The sequence below is a fragment of the Gopherus flavomarginatus genome, chromosome 16 (assembly GCF_025201925.1).
Source record: "Gopherus flavomarginatus isolate rGopFla2 chromosome 16, rGopFla2.mat.asm, whole genome shotgun sequence".
Classification (NCBI taxonomy): domain Eukaryota; kingdom Metazoa; phylum Chordata; order Testudines; family Testudinidae; genus Gopherus; species Gopherus flavomarginatus.
This window is the reverse complement of record NC_066632.1, coordinates 6845693-6861557: the sequence shown is the minus strand read 5'-3', so window position 1 is coordinate 6861557 and position 15865 is coordinate 6845693. Positions and strand designations below refer to the sequence as shown.

The 15865-nt window shown below is 57.7% G+C and overlaps 1 protein-coding gene across 2 annotated transcripts in view; it reads left to right on the top strand.

The window, feature by feature from the left end:
* TECR (trans-2,3-enoyl-CoA reductase) overlaps nt 1-15205 on the top strand; it is a 45551-nt gene extending 30346 nt beyond the window's left edge. For both annotated transcript variants that reach the window (XM_050925619.1, XM_050925618.1), the window contains 11 exons: nt 4852-4903; nt 5832-5876; nt 6385-6488; nt 6574-6689; nt 7337-7442; nt 7603-7675; nt 9278-9321; nt 9698-9755; nt 10675-10763; nt 12713-12758; nt 13916-15205. In XM_050925619.1, the coding sequence (XP_050781576.1) occupies nt 4852-4903; nt 5832-5876; nt 6385-6488; nt 6574-6689; nt 7337-7442; nt 7603-7675; nt 9278-9321; nt 9698-9755; nt 10675-10763; nt 12713-12758; nt 13916-14043 (861 nt within the window). In that variant the 3' untranslated portion in view covers nt 14044-15205. The remainder of the gene's footprint in view (nt 1-4851; nt 4904-5831; nt 5877-6384; nt 6489-6573; nt 6690-7336; nt 7443-7602; nt 7676-9277; nt 9322-9697; nt 9756-10674; nt 10764-12712; nt 12759-13915) is intronic.
* Nucleotides 15206-15865: the final 660 nt, after the last annotated feature.

The window sequence follows — 15865 nt, the reverse complement described above, 5'->3', positions numbered from 1 at the left end:
CCATCCCCCCAGTCCACTGCTCTCTAACCACTAGCTAACCATGCCCTCAAAGGACTGAGGAGTAAATCTTACTGTAATTTAAAAGGGAGGCTCTGCTCTGAAAATTGGCTGTAAAAACGGCCTTTCTGTACTGCACAGCTGTCCCTGTGTGCGTATCGGACGAAGTCAGAGCTCCTACCAAAAATAAGTTCTGGCTGCTTCTTGGTCCTCTTACCCCTGAAGAGTCACAGCTGCAGGAGAGGCAGCTGAAGTCTGTCTTGTGCATCGTCACCAGCACTGTTCCAATCATTCACGCCTGGACAAACCGCTAATGTGTTGGCGTGGGTGTTGCTGAGGGCAGTCGCAATGACTAGTAGTGATGTATGAGAAGGGAAGAACCAGCTTGATTCTCTGATCCCAGGAGGTGGGGCCTAAAGCCATCTTGTGCCGTGAGCCTGTTGGACCTAGAGTTGCTGAGAGAGAGATGGTGGCTGTGCGGCTGCATGAGGGCCATCTTAGAGTCCCTTTTCAAAGCAGATCTGTCCTTTCTGTGGGTGTCAGTCTCTTACTGACCTCAACGGCGGTCCTGCCCACACAGCTAGGGCAGGAGATAGCCTTATAGCCGAGCACTCTGCCCAGGATTGGTATGGAGGTTGGCTCGGTCCCCTAGCCAGTACCCCGTTTACTTTATTCTTTTCTTTTTTGCACTGTGCCATGTGCTTGAGAAGGCTTTAAGGAACCCACGAGTGCCCACAGCACATTCTGCCTTGCGCTGAGTGCAGCTTTATTTTACTTGTCCTGATTGTTGTGTGCCCCCTTTGTCTGGATACACAGAAGTCAATCTGAGGCAGGACAGGGCACTGCCACCATTTCACTCTGTACCTGCTTCCCCTCCCTGTGTCTCGGTGTCCCACTTGGTGAAATGTGTCTGCTGACGCTGCCCCGCCCAGCTCCCAAGGGTGCTGCGAGGACTAATTCCTGGTTGCAGACAGGGTGCGCTGCAGACGTGCTGAGTGTCCTCCTCCATAGGAGGAGGATCTCTGCTTAGTCACTTCGCTGACTTGTAAATTTCATTAGCCTGGCTGAGTCTAATCCCTCATAAACTTTCAGCCAGGCTGGGCTCTCGCCATTGTCGCAGGATGTAAACCCCTGGCCCACGCTCTGGAGTGCTTGCAGCACAGTCCCGTGAGGGCCAGAACGACTCCTCCGGGCCCCACAACGAAACGCACAAGCCCAGTTCTGCTCTGAGCAGCTTCTGTTTGTTGGGTTCCTTTGATTTACATTGTCTGACTGACAGAGCTTTCTCAGGCGAGAGCCAGGTCTCCCCACTGTGGGAGTGGCCGTCAGCTGTTGTAGACACCCTACACCAGCACCTGTTTGGGTTAGCTGGGTTTGCAGTGGGCACAACCTCCTTAAATGTAAGTGTCTGGTCCTGCAGTGATTCACAGATAAGTTTATGGAGGGGGTGGTATGATGGGGTAGCCTAATTTTGGCAATTAATTTGGCAGTTGATCTTTGATTATCAGCAGGTAAGTATGCCCAGTGGTCTGTGATGGGATGTTAGATGGGATGGGATCTGAGTTACTACAGAGAATTGTTTCCTGGGTGCTGGCTGGTGAGTCTTGCCCACATGCTCAGGGTTTAACTGATCGCCATATTTGGGGTCGGGAAGGAATTTTCCTCCAGGGCAGATTGGCAGAGGCCCTGGAGGTTTTTTCACCTTCCTCTGCAGCGTGGGGCATGGGTCACTTGCAGGAGGATTCTCTGCAGCTTGAGGTCTTCAAACCACGATTTGAGGACTTCAGTAACTCAGGGCTTGGCTACACTCAAAACTCCAAAGCGCTGCCGTGGGAGCGCTCCCTTGGCAGCGCTTTGAAGTGCGAGTGTGGTTGCGGTGCCAGCCCTGGGAGAGAGCTCTCCCAGCACTGCAGGTACTCCACCTCCTCGAGGGGATTAGCTTACAGCACTGGGAGCCACACTCCCAGCGCTGGGGCACTGTTTACACTGGCACTTTACAGCGCTGTAACTTGCTGTGTTCAGGGGGGTGTTTTTTCACACCCCTGAGCAAGAAAGTTGCAGCGCTATAAAGTGCCAGTGTAGCCAAGGCCTCAGACATAGGTTAGGGGTTTGTTATACAAGTGGATGGGTGAGACTCTGTGGCCTGCATTGTGCAGGAGGTCAGACTAGATGGTCATAATGGTTCCTTCTGACCTTAAAGTCTGAGTCTATAATACCCTTTAGCCCAGGCATTGTCAGCATTTTGGGATCCACCCAGGGAGGACATTGGGACTGGAGGTGAGAGGGGTCCTAGAGGAACAGAAGATTCCCAGGAGCTGTGTGTGAAAGCCGTCACTCTGTGAGGGAAACGGATGAACCAGTGTCAGGAGCAGCAGAGTGCTGATCTGTGACCAGCTTCACCCAGCTGCTAACGTGCTGTGTGCACAGTAATACGCAGCACTGCCTCGCATCCGCCCCACTGGGGAGCCGGGCATGGACTCCATGCCTGCCAGGATCGGGCCCAGAGCTAGCATGGGAGAACAACCCTTCTCTTTGAAACCATTTTCCTAACTCGGAGTCATGCAAACCCCGACAGCAGCTGTGCTTCGACCTATGTACAAGGACTATCAGAGAAATGGCCCAGTTAGTCCAGCATCCCAGCTGCTTCAGAGAATGGAGCAGGAAACACCCCAGTGGAATTACTTGCCCTTGAAAGAGGTTCCTTCCTGAGCCCTTTGAGTTGGTACTGACAGCTATTAGATGTGTTATGGTAGCAGCGAGAGGCCCATTGTGTTAATTTAGATGGAATAAAGGGGCCCAAAGAATCAAAGGTATTAACATGACCTGTCACTGTCCAGCACTAAACAATGTTAAACAAGGAGTGGGGTTTGGCAGAGACTTCAGCCTGCATAGTACCCTGGCAAACACGCCGTTAACAATCCTTTTAACATTGTATTAAAGATAGAGAAAAGAAGGAAAAACGGTTAAAGCATTTGAAATGTAAAGTAGTAAGCCAGGCTTTCATTTCAACAGCATCCCTTGTTCCTGTCCCCTTTAGTGGTACAGAGTTTTTAGGAGGAAAAACCCTCTTGTCTGACAGTCTCTTAGATGGTATCAAAATGGTGATAACTGTCCTGTGGGGGGAGAAGAGAATAAGTGAGTTAAGAATGGGCTGGAGCAGTTGGTGAAGCCTGATCTCATTTCCTTGACACCAAAACAAGACAAACAGACAAAAGAGGAGAGAGAAGAACAGCAAAGCTGGAAAATGCAGCTTTGGTCTCTGGGGCTGGCTCTCACTTGTGTCATTGCTGGAGACACACGGGCTCAGCACATGGTCTGATTAGCTGCTCCGAGACCTGGCAGACTTGTACCAGCATCGGGCAGTTCAGGGCATTGCATTTAGTTGCCTCTCTCTGGTCACAGACTCGTGGTTGTGTTGCAAAACAAGCAGTTGTGGCCAGCTAAGCCAGATGCTTATTAGACAGAAGGCAAAAGAAGTGAGAAGGGAAAGAGAAGAGATAAAGTGGGGAGGGGGGACAAAGGGTCTCATCCCAGGTGGTATTTGGGATTCAGCCAGCTGGTGGAATTGGCGATGTCGTCTGGCTGCTCCTCTCTGGCGTAGTCTAGTCAGGACATCTCTCAGGATCCGGAGTCCCAGGAGATGGTGTGGGTGGCAGCTCACTCAATAGCCAATTTTTTTTTCTCCCCAAAATCTTTGAGGACCCCAAAGGGAGTGGTGGGTGGAATAGCCCAGCCCCTCATTATTTTGTCCAATGGTTAGACCTGGTTGGTTCACTGAATTCTGGTCCCTCACTTTTCATGTTTCCCAGGCATGATCTTAACTGTCCTTGAGTTACCTCAGGAGGCCTTTTTGTTTGGATAAGTCAGTGTCTGTCTCTGTTTTTTTGCACCTTTTCCCAGCAGTGCACATTGTTGTAGGTTACTGTGACATCTCATGAACTTCCGCCCCCTTTTGGAGAGGAGCTCCCAGTTAGGGTGCATTTGTAGGCCCAATTATTACAAAAGGCCCTAGCAGAGATCAAGGCCCCATTGTGCTGGGTGCTGCATGAACCCAGAGGGAGAGAGAGTCCCTGCCCCAAAGAGCTTCCAGTCTAAGTAAACAAGATAGGTTGGGTGAGGCGGAAAAGAGCACAGAGCGGGTAAGTGACTGCCCAAGGTCACATGGCAGGTCAGTGGCAGAGCTGGGAATAGAACCCAGGTGGCCTGTGTCCCCACCTTGTTCACTAGCCCGTGCTGCCTGTACCACGCGCTGCCTGTATCGTGCTGCAGCTGGGGGAGAGCTTGTGTATCTGTTTTTTATTTACAGAAGCTCAAAGCATCAGGGCACCTCCCTGCCGTATCAGACCCTCCCCTGGGGAGCAGTTTTGCTGCTGAGCCATGCCTGGCTGCTGCCACTGGGATCCCTCTAGGGTTTTGTTGCTTGCTTTGGACTGGCGGCCAGGTCGAGCGCTTTCTGGCATGTGCACCGTGATCCAAACTGTTAACTGCATTCCGACCCGGGAATCTCTGTTCCCAGGGCAGTGTGAGGCCCATGGGGAGCCTGGCTCGACCTGCGAAGCTTGCCGGGCATTTGTGGTGCGGCAGCAAAGAGAGAAAACTATGAAACAGAGCCTGTTGTATCGGCAAGCTCCAGGGGTAAACACAGGGACCCCAGTGCTGCGCTGTCCCTTTGGTCAGAGCCCTGAGGGTCCAGCAGAACCTTGGCAGAGTTCACGGAGTCTCTTCCCAGACCCCGGGTGTAAGGTTAGGGGGCAGGAGCTTGGCTACAGACTTCCCAGCCAATGTCCGTGGCACAGGATCGGGCCCTCACTCTGTGCCCCTGGGTCTGTGATCACTGCTGTCTGTTCTCTGCAGGTGGAGCCCAATGCCACCATCGCCGAGATCAAGACCCTCTTCACCAAGTCCCGTACGTATGGCATGAGCTCGCTTGTGTCAGCCCTGCCCACCCTCTTCATCAGACTCCCACCCTCTGCTCACTGCCCCCGTGAGACTGACCCCGCCAAGCACCGACCTCCATGGCAGTTGAGGGTGCTTAGTGCCCTGCAACACTGGGCCTTTGCACCCGAGCTGCCTGGCATGTCCCATGCTAGAGCAGAGCCAGGGCTCAGCTGCAATGGTCGTATGGGGCCCCTTGTGGTTCTCCTGACCTTGCTCCTCACCAGTGCTGTCTAGTGTCATCCTGCTGGGCTCCAGGCCTGGCCTGTGCGGCGGTGGAGCAGGCTGTGCCATACGCCTCACAAACGCAGGACGGTATCAAGTATTCAGAGTGGTAACGGGGAAGGTAAGAAAAAATAGCTTCCCACGGGAAGCCGCCACTTCTCCTGAAAATGTTGTTCAGTCAAAAATCCAATTTTTCGCTAACAGCCAGTTTATGATGGCAGACTTTGACCAGCTTCCTAGTGGGTGGTGAGAAACCTCTGCAGCCTGCGGCGTTCGTAGTGAGCCCGTCACCACAGCATCTAGGCCTTGAGATCGCTGTGAGTGAAATTCCTCGTGTGCAGCAGGCCAGCACAAAGCATAGGCACCGCTTGTGTCCCACAGGAGTCCTCAAAATGGGGCATAGCAGGTGTCTGGGCCTTGTGCTGGCTGCCCGCACGGGGGGGCATCCCCTGGCATTTCAGTGCTTGGCCAGTGGGCTTGGAGAGCCATCAACAGCGGGAGCCACCTAGGCAGGAGCCAGCCTGTTGCCTTCTGCCCTTAGCAAGGTGCCTGAAGGCCCAGCTCAGCCTCGTGAGTTTCCATAACAGCAGCGTGCTTTGGTGCTGATCAGTGGCACAGTCAGGGATTTTGGAGCCACAGGGGCGATGCCATTGTCTCTGCTTTTCTTTCTGCAGATCCCCAGTGGTACCCAGCTCGACAGTCCCTTCGCCTTGACCCCAGTAAGTTAGAGCGCCGTGTGGGCTCTGACAGCTGTCACTGCATCTGTTCCCAGGCGCGTCTCTCTGCTGCTGCTGCTGATTGGGTGCCCTGTGGGTGGGGAAAGCGCCCGAGGGGAACATGAGCCCCAGGGGCCTATGGGGCAGGTGCTGACGCTGTTCCGGAGGGCGAGAGATCAGTTCAACCACCAAAGGACTAGGGCTCTAGGAAAACCCAGATTTCTGGGGAAGGGCCCTGTGGGCTTCCCAGCTTGTACACAGGGGAGAGCGAATCTCCGAGATCACAGTCCTCTGACCTGCAGCAGGGGTGGTGGTTCATTCTCCACATGGCTTTCACGGGGGTGTCGCTGTGCTGCAGCGAACAGGGGAGCATTGCCGTGTTTCAGGGAGCTGGGGTCACTCGGGTATGTTCCCATGGAACCAATGCCAGGGTAACATATTGCATTGGCATCCCGGTTGGCACCCCCTCCTCCCCCCCTTTGCCCTCTCTGAGTCTCCGCTCTCTTTCCAGAGGGGAAGTCCCTGAAGGATGAGGATGTGCTACAGAACCTGCCGGTGGGCACCACGGCCACACTGTACTTCCGGGACCTGGGTGCGCAGATCAGCTGGGTGACGGTGAGCGGTGGCAAAGGTCTGCCTGAGAAAGCCCCCCTTGCCCATAGGCACCCCCGTGTGCTCACCGCATGCTCCTGCCTTTCAGGTCTTCCTCACCGAGTACGCTGGACCCCTGCTGATCTACCTGCTCTTCTACTTCCGAGTGCCCTTCATCTATGGCCCCAAGTACGACTTCACCTCCAGCAAGCACTCGGTCGTGCAGTGAGTACCCGTGACTGCGTCTGCTTAGCCTGCGCTGGGGCCGTGCCCTGGGATCTGGGCCTTCTCCTGAGTTGTTGGGGGCAAAGACCCTGTAAAACACCTGAGCCCTAGGAAAACAAACAGATGGGACATGGATCCCGCTCCTGGAGGGGCCCTGTCTCCCAGACCAGGCCTCCAGCCCCCGGGTTGGCCTCCTCTCCAGAGCGGGATGAGTGGGGAAGAGAAAATCTCACCCCTACAGGGACGTCGTGCTGGTCGGATTCCCTGCCGGTGTCTCCAGGCAGGCTGGGATCTGGCCGTCATTGCAGCCATTGGATATTCAGCAATGGGCAGGCCACGGAGAGGGACTAGGGGCGGGTGAGTGCTCTGAGCTGTTGCACTGGAAAAGCGGTTGATTCCTGGCAGGAGGGAACAGTTTACGATCCCCAGAGCATCTCCTTGTGGCTCAGCAAGGGAGCTCTGCTTTAGGCTCCAGCACGGCCCCCATCCCGCCCTGCTGGTGAGCAGCCTTCGGGGGAGCTGGCAGGTGCACTTGTTGGGACACAAGGGACTTGCCTGCTCAGAACAATTCCCTAGTGGGAAATGTACCCCCAGCCCGTGTCCTAGAGGCACTGGTACCCACTAGCACCCTTGTGCCTCCCTTCCAGCCTGGCCTGCATCTGCCACTCGTTCCACTACGTCAAGCGTCTGCTGGAGACCATCTTTGTCCATCGGTTTTCCCATGGGACGATGCCCTTGCGCAACATCTTCAAGGTGAGTGAGCTGGAGGCAGCACCGGGCAGAGGGCAGGGCCTGGGGGCAGGTGAAGTTTAGTGAGGGACGGGGGCTGGGGCAGCGGCTGCCTGGGGGATCCGTTTGACTCGTTTCCTTAGTGGAGCCTGTGTTAAAAGAGTATTTCCTGATTTGTCTCTAGAATTGCACATACTACTGGGGCTTTGCAGCCTGGATGGCGTATTACATCAACCACCCGCTGTACACGCCACCGAGTAAGTGACCCCTTGCCACTCTTGACGTGCGATTCCAGATCTTCTGTCTAACAGACAGCTTGCCTGAGGGGCTGTCCTTCCTTTTCCACTGCCTTGCTTCAGCCCTTCCCCCCCCACCCCCAATTCCACGAGAGGCCTGCAGGTATCCCACAAGGCAGAGCGGCTGCTGCACAACACTCAGTTTCCCACAAGGCAGTGTGTCTGCGTGGCACGTGGAAACACTGGGATCCTACCCACCGTGCACCATGCTTTTGCTGATACAGCCATGTGGTCACAAGGCACCAATGCAAGCAGTCGAGTGTGACCACATGCCACAGAGATAGTGGTGTCGCAGCACTGTGCCGACAGACCTGTCCCTGGCATGGCTTCTTAGCATAGCCACGGTCTTAGAGACATGGGGCAAGTCCAGGCTTCAGGCTAGTCTGGCTTGTGTCTCTGCAGGACGTAGTGGTGACTCGGAGGTCAGATCACCGTAGCCCTGAATGAGGGGAGCTGCATTGTTAACACAGGGGTTAATGTGCTAATTAAATAGCTGTGAGTTACAGCAAACACAGCCCAAGCCGAGGTAAATGGCTGGGAGCTGAACTCAAGCCAGGGAATAGGGTGCAAACGTTTAACAAGGGGGGAACGGCTCGCTCAGCAGCATGTGGAGACTTCAAATCTTGGACGAGTTTCTCAAAGCTCCGCTTTAGCTCGGCCACAGGTTTTGGGCCAGGTGCTGGTGCAGGGGGAGGGTCTCTGGCCTGGGCTAGGCAGGGGTCAGTCTGAATGGGCAGGACGGTTCCTCCTGGCCCTGAAATCTGAGCCATCAGTTTTAAACAAATGGGCAGAAAACTGCTTCCCTCTCAGTCCCATTTCCTCGGCATCTCTAGTCGTAAACTGCCTCCCTCCCCAGCCGTCCCCAGCGCCCCCCTGGGGATCAGACCTGACTTGCTAGGGTAACAGACAAGCAGCAGCCAGTGTTTTGTTTTATTAAAGGCCTTTTGTTTCTTCCTGCATCGCAAGGGGTTAAAAACCCAACTGAACAAGCCCACACTCTCCTGCTTTGCATGTCAGGTTCCATGGAACCTTCCTCCACTCCTGCAGCAGCCCGTAACCTCGATTCCTTCCCTGTATCTCCATGCGCTGATGTGTGTGGTCCAGCCGCCCTACGGCATCTTGTATCGTACCCCCTGCCCAGCAGTTTCACCCCCTTTGCTCGTTCCTGTCCATTACTCCAGCTGGCTCTGACCCTGGAAGAAGTGGCCCCCCTTGGGACTGCCCTGCCCTCACCCTTAGAGAGGTGGGATGAGCAGGGAAGGTCCCTGTGCTGTGGCTCTGGATACGCATCAGCCCTAGGGGTGTTCATCTGGTATCTTTCATGGGCACTTAACAGTTCCACCCCACCCTTGCTATGAATTTTTGTTTCTTTCCGAGCCATTATTGCTGTAGGCCCTGCGAACACCAAAGCCGCGTGCTCCGCGTGCTGACCATGTGCTAGCTTGTTCCTTATGCAAACGCCAGGCTCTGACCCTGTAAACCCACCCCTAGCGCCCCGTGAGATGAGTGTTCATCCCCCGCCCCCCATGCCGGGCTAACCTCTGCCTTTCCCCTCCCCCACAGCCTACGGCGACGAGCAGGTGAAGCTGGCACTCATTATATTCCTGGTAAGAGCTGCCAGTGGCAGGGAGGGGAGCAGGGAAGGAGGCTGCTCAGCTGGGCTTGGGCAGGAGTGCCAAGGGGGGTACTGGGGGTGTTCCCATTGGAGATGGGCATGTGTGCAAAGGTGGGGGGGAATGAGGGTGCCAGAGTGTGGGGCTGGGGAGAGGGAGGGATGAGGCTGCCAGGAGGATGGGTGGTGTGTGGCACAGTTCTCTGCTGCCACTGCAAGAGTGTTGCCAGGCCAATGCCCTTCCAGGCCCACACCCTTCTGAGCTGATAGGGGATCCTGCCACTGCAAGAGGGATTGAACCCCCAGGCCAGGGAGAGGGAAGGGGGTTGTTGGGACCCAGGGCACTGATCGATCTTCTGCTTCCTCCCCAGTTCTGCCAGCTGGGGAACTTCTCCATTCACATCGCTCTGCGGAACCTGCGGCCGGCGGGTGAGTGGGGGCGGGGCCCCACTGGCCCTCCAGGGCCTCAGTCACTCAGGGGTGACTGGGCAAGGATGGTCAGTCCGAGGGCAGCCTGAGGGTGGGGGCGAGGCCTGCCCCATGGGGATTGGGAGCGCGCTCTGGGGCCAGGGTTTAGTCTGAGGGAGAATCTATCCCCCCATGCCCCTGGTGCCCGTTCACAGAGGGGTCTCCTCCTTGGTCTCCATCCTCCCAGCTCCCCAGAGTCTTGCTAATGTTTAATGTAAGAAACACAGGAGAAAACCCCCTCTCTTCCTCAGGCCCCTTGTAAGCATCCTCGGGGGCAGAGATGGGCAGTGATAGACAAGTCTCTCTCTAAACCGCCATGGCTTTCCTGGGTTGTGGAGGACACCTGCGTTCCCAGTGCAGACACCTCTGTCTGGGCGCTGGTGACTGCAGTGACTGGTTCATAGCAGTGTCTGGAACAGCCTGGCTGGCAGATCCTTGGTCTCCAGGCACAACCACCGTAGAGGCCTCAGCCTCTCTGGGCAGGACGTGGCACCCTGACTGGGATATGGCTGTCCCAGATGTGTGTAGTCCCAGCAGCTGGGGATGGGGTGCGAGTGGGGGAACCCTGAATGAGTCCTGGCCAGCCTGGCACGCTGCCTCTTTACTGCCCCATCAGCCCCGATGGTGCCCGGTGCAGCAGGGCAGGGATGGGGGAACATGCCGTTGGCTTAGGCTCCAGTGGGCTGCAGGAAGCCCTGGCCAGTGGGTGAGTGGAGATCTGACGCACCACACCGGGGTGCTGCAGCAGCATCTCCCTGGAGAACGGTGTCTGACAGGGCTGTCTCCCCAGTTCCCGTGGAAAGCTGATCCCACTCCCCGGGGGGGTCTCATTGCTCCTGTGCAATAAATCATGCTGGATTTCTGCTTCTCTCCTTCCCAGGCTCCAAGACTAGGAAGATCCCATATCCCACCAAGAACCCCTTCACGTGGCTCTTCCTGCTAGTGTCATGTCCTAATTATACCTATGAGGTGAGCCCGGCCCCACCAGTCCCCCCACCAGCAGCAAACTGGTGGGTTCCCTGAGCCGAGGGCTGCCTGGCAACAGCCCGCCCTGGTCCACAGATCTTGTTCCTGGTTTCACTGGAAGCGTCTCCATGAGCTGCAGCTGCCTCTCTGAGCCAGGCAGCTAGAGAGTGACCTTCCAGCTGCCTCCTGTTTGCTGTTAATTAATAACGAGCTTGTGTCCTCATCCACATGGGGGCCCCAGGCTCCACAAACTGTCTGTCTCTGTATGATCTCAGCTCTATTGGAACATCACTGTTCACCCCAGAAATGCAACTGTCTCTGGGGTGGAACTCAGCAGTGGCTTAACAGCCACACAGCTGAACCCATTAGGGCAGGAAGCCAAGGAGAATGCCCTTGTCTAACTGAAACTGCAGGGGGAATTCAGAAGGTGGCAGGACTTGAATTTGGCTGGGAAACTGGGAGTTAACAGCCCTGCTTCTGGGAAAAGTGCCAATGATAAATAGCTGGGACCTCACACCCCTAGTGCTATGCTAAGACATTGGGGTCAGCCCTGACTGAGAAGGGAGAGTGCCCCCTACTCAACTTCCCACCCTACTCCCTGCCAGACGCCCCCCGCCCCCAGTGCCACACCGGGGTCAACCCTGACCGAGAAGGAAGAGTGCCCCTGCCTGAGCCCAGCCACCCATCCTCCAACTCAGCTGCTGCCAGGGCTGAGGACTCATTGCTGGGGAGACCAGGTCCCCCAACTGCCCTGATCTCAGCTGGGGGAACCCCTTGCCCTCCCCCAATCCCTGGTGTAGGTGAGGGGGTGAAAGCTCTCCCTGCCAGTCCCGTCATGCCCAGCACCCTTATTCCTGCCCTAGCCTCTCCCTCCCCATAGGGGCACAGTGTAGGGGAAAAATTTCCCCTGGGAACTGGCCCCTTTGACTCCACTTTCCTTCCAGCCCCTGGGCATTAGGATACCCCTTCAGGGAGGCACCTGCACCCCCAGTGCTGGACAGTCCCTCCCCAGGAGGGTCTGAGATGGCTCAGCTCTTAGGGTCTGGGCGGGCCCGGCCCCCCTGCCATTTGAGTCCACGTTAAGGCACGGCAGGCTCCGCACAGAGAATGCAGTAGATGTAGGCGTGCTGGGTCCCATTCAGAGGGAACCCTTCACCGGCTGGGCCAGCATCCCTGCCTTCTACTGCCACGTATGCTCTGGGCACGCGGCTTGGGGCACTGTGGGTTATTAATGGCTCAGGGTATTGCTCTGTGTCACAGGGTCTGCAGGCCCCTGCTCACAACAGCTGAGGTCTAGCAGGGGGTTGCAGGTCAGGATAGAGGGGCACTGGCAGAGCTGGGCAGTGGAGGGAACCCAGGGCTTGGATAGCAGGGGATTGGGTTGGGGTTGAGGGGCACTGGCAGGGCTGCGGGGGGGAAGCCCAGGGCAGGGGCAGCAGGTGGGCACTGGAAGGGAGTTGCCAGCGTTAAATGCATGCCTGGCTGGTGCCGAGGCAGCAGGTTGAGGTGCCCTGCTGGAGCTCAGGATGTGCCTGTCACAGGGCCTGGCCAGAGGCCAGTCCATCTTCCCACGGTCATTCTCCCTGCCCATGAGGGCGTCGCCCCTGCCAGGCCCCAGCTCCCCTTTGCGTGGAGGCGAGTGCAGGGAGTCTCAGCAGCCAGTGTCGTCATGCCCCTCCCCCATGTGCCAGGGCTTGGATTGCACAGCTCAATGTCTTCCACCTCTGCCCCCCCTCAGGGTCAGGTACCCGACATGGGCTGCTCAGCTGGGCGCCCCTAGTGGGTGGCCAGATCTGCTGCTGTGCTGCAAATGGCTCAGTGAACTTGAATGAGCGCCCCCTGTCTGTGAGTGAGTGCCACTCGCCAGGCCTGGCCTCTCCTGTGCCATGCAAGGGAGGGTTCTGCCCAGCCCCTGGCTTCCCCAGCACTAATTGCAGCTGTTTCTCTTCCAGGTGGGCTCCTGGATCGGCTTTGCCATCATGACCCAGTGTCTCCCAGGTGAGCGCAGTGTGGGGGAAGGAGCCAGGGCATGGGGATGCCACATTGTCTCCCCACAATGTCTGGGTGGCATAGGCCAGGCGGGTCTTGCTGCCTTGATGCCAGGGCTACCCTTCCCTGGTCTGTGGGAACAATAAGCCCCTACATGGCCAGCAGTAGGGCTCCCAGCATGTCACAGAGATCATCCCTCTCACGGGGAAACTGAGACATGGGCAGGCCGCAGCACCTGCCTGACTCGTCGTAGACGAGGAATAGAATCCAGGAATCCTGACTCCCAGCCCTGCTCACGTGACCACACTCAAGGAGTTTGGTGGGTGTCAGCCCTGTTCCTGGCTGGCAGGGTGAGCTGGGTTCACAGCCCACCTCCCCAGGCTCCCTGCGCTCGAGGCTCGTCGTGGTGCCCAGCACCGAGAGACTCGCCCCGTCTGCAGGGAGCTGGCGAAGCAAAGATGGCAGCGTGAGCTGCCCTGCAGCCGAGGCTCTTGGATGATTTGCCCTGGTGTGAGCTGCTTTCCCTGGCATCCACTGGCTGCCTTTGCCTTTTCCCAGGGGTGGCAGCGCCCAGGGATCTCCAGCCCATCAGGCGGGAGCCTCCTGCTGTTCCCTTTGGGGGATGCAGGCACCTCATCTTGTGCAATATCTGGTTCTTGGTCCCCTTGGAGGCAGGGGGAGGGGAGCCAGTGGTGGGGGCTGGCCCAAGCGGGCAGCTCTCATTTTAGGCTTGAGCCGAACCAGATCCAAGCCCGAGCGGGTCAAGTCATTTTTCCAACCTGACCTAACCTGACCCTTCGCCCTGAACCTGAGTCAGTGCCGCTGCCACCTCTGGCCGGGAACGGGAGAGGTTGGCTCTCAGCTGGGCCCAGGGCACTTGGCACCATGACTGTGAACCTGGGTCCTACCAGCCCCTGCTGCAGTGGGAGAGCACTGTGACTCGTGGGTGCCCCCCCAGCGCAGCACAGCGAGGTGGCCGACAGGAGCAGGGCACACACTCATGCCAACCCCCCGTGGCAAGAGGAGAGCTGATCTGCAAGGTCCTGTTTCCCTACCCAACCCCTGGAGTAGGGTCCCCTCAGGGCTGTAGGGTGGGGTGATCGGGGGGGGGAGCGCTAAGGGAGTGCCCCCCCCCAATTCCTCACCACTTTCCTCTCTGCCCACAGTGGCCCTGTTCTCTCTGGTCGGCTTCATCCAAATGACCATCTGGGCGAAGGGGAAGCACCGCAGCTACCTGAAGGAGTTCCGGGACTACCCACCCCTGCGCTCGCCTATTGTCCCCTTCCTGCTCTGAGCCGTGGGGTCCTCGGGTATTGGTGCAGTCCAGGAGGAGCCCCCCCGCAGCTGGCACAGGGCTCAGGGGAAGCTGCGCAAACTCACCCAACTCCCCGCTGCTGGGTTTCTGCAGCTGCCCCTGTGCTCCCTTGGGGGCTGCCCTGCCCCCCAGGGAAGCCAACACCCAGCCCTACTCAGAGCCAGGTCCTGTGCTCTCCTCCCGCTGCGTCGTGCGCCCAGATCTAAATTCCTGCCGAACTGGAAACTAACCCAGGGGGAAGCTGGAGCTGCCTCTGCCTGGATGCAGCCACTCAGAGCTGTGGCCTGGAGGAAGGACCCTGGCCCCAGGCACCTGCCAATGCTGCCCGATCCCAGAGGAGCTGAGTGCTTGTGCCTCCAGTGGAGCTGGTGGGAGTGGCAGGTGCTGAGCCGCACCGGAGACCAGGCCCCTTTCTCCAGGTACTGGCTCAGGATCGTAGGAGCCTTATTTCAGGCTCCTGAGCAGGACGAGAAACTTCTTGGCAGGGCCTCAGGGTGAGCACTGGGCTGGGGCATGGGCCCTGTTGAGCACTTCTCTCCTTCGAAAGCTGCCCGGGGGCTGCTGCCCTGCACCCCAGGCTGATGGGAAGAGGGCAGGTTGGTAGCCGAGGCTGGCAGGGTCTGGTCAGGCCCCCAGCCCCAGGCTGCTTTTCCCCTGTGCCCTGCTGGGCCCATGGACAGTCTGTTTAGAATGATGCTCCAGGGTCTCATGCTAGCACAAGCAGGAGTCAGAACTGAGGCATGTTGGTAGGGGGCAGAACTGAGCCAGGAGTAGGGTGACAGGCGAAAAGGGAAGGGGAACAGCACTACTGTGTAGGGAAAGCCAGGGGCGGCAGGTCAGGATTGCGGGGCACAGGCAGGGCTGTGGGGGCAGGGGCAGGATTGAGGTGCAGTAGCAGGGATGTGTGGGGAGCTCAGCTGGCAGCTGCTGGACTCAAGCCAGCACCGTTAATTGTAAGCACAGTAAAGTTTTGTCTTTTGTACCATTCTTCTGTTCCATCCTTCCCTGTGCCGCTGAGCGGCCACCGTTCCAGGCTGTAGCTCCAGCCTGGCTCTGCCAGGATGGCAGGGGGCAGAGCAGGCTATTCTAATAAAGACGTGGGGTGAGGCCCTTCTGGGGCCCAATCCAGCTCCCTCCTGCACTGGCTCCTTGGCAACTTCTGTCTCTTTTGCTCTTACTCTGTGTGACTGCTGGGGAGAGGGAGGGCCCTACATTCCCTGCCCTGGGGACTTGGTGCGTGTTGGTCAAGGCATGGGCCCCTGGGGGGAGGGCTGGGCTAGGTCACCCATCACTGGACAGAGTCCTGGGGAAGGCCCTGGGGTCCCAAGGAGAGAAACCAAGGGGGCAGGGACTGGCCATAGGCCAGGCTCTCCTCTCTGAATGGCTACCCTGGGAGCTCTGAGTCTCCCAGGGGTGCTGTGCCTAGGACAGGGGCTGCCCTGGGTGCCACCACACCTTTCACTGCAGCATGAATGCATCACTGCCCCTGTGCACAGGATTCCCTGCCGCTGAGCCAGGCTCGCTCCCTGGGGCCGCTGGTTTGTCTCAGGGGCTCTGATTTGGGCAGCTGAAATAGTGTATTATCTCTTAGCTCCAGCTGCCCCCGCCCCAAGCAGCAACTGCTACCGAAGTAGGACTGAGAACGGCCCTGCCCCAGCACAGGAGCTGCAATGAGCCTCTGCCCAAGCATGTGTCTGGGATCGTTCCCCCTGTCAAAGTCACAGCGATAAACCAAGCCAGTCACAGCTCATAGCTCCCCCTACCTCGACAAGTGATCAGCTGGGCTTTAGGTGTAGGGGGT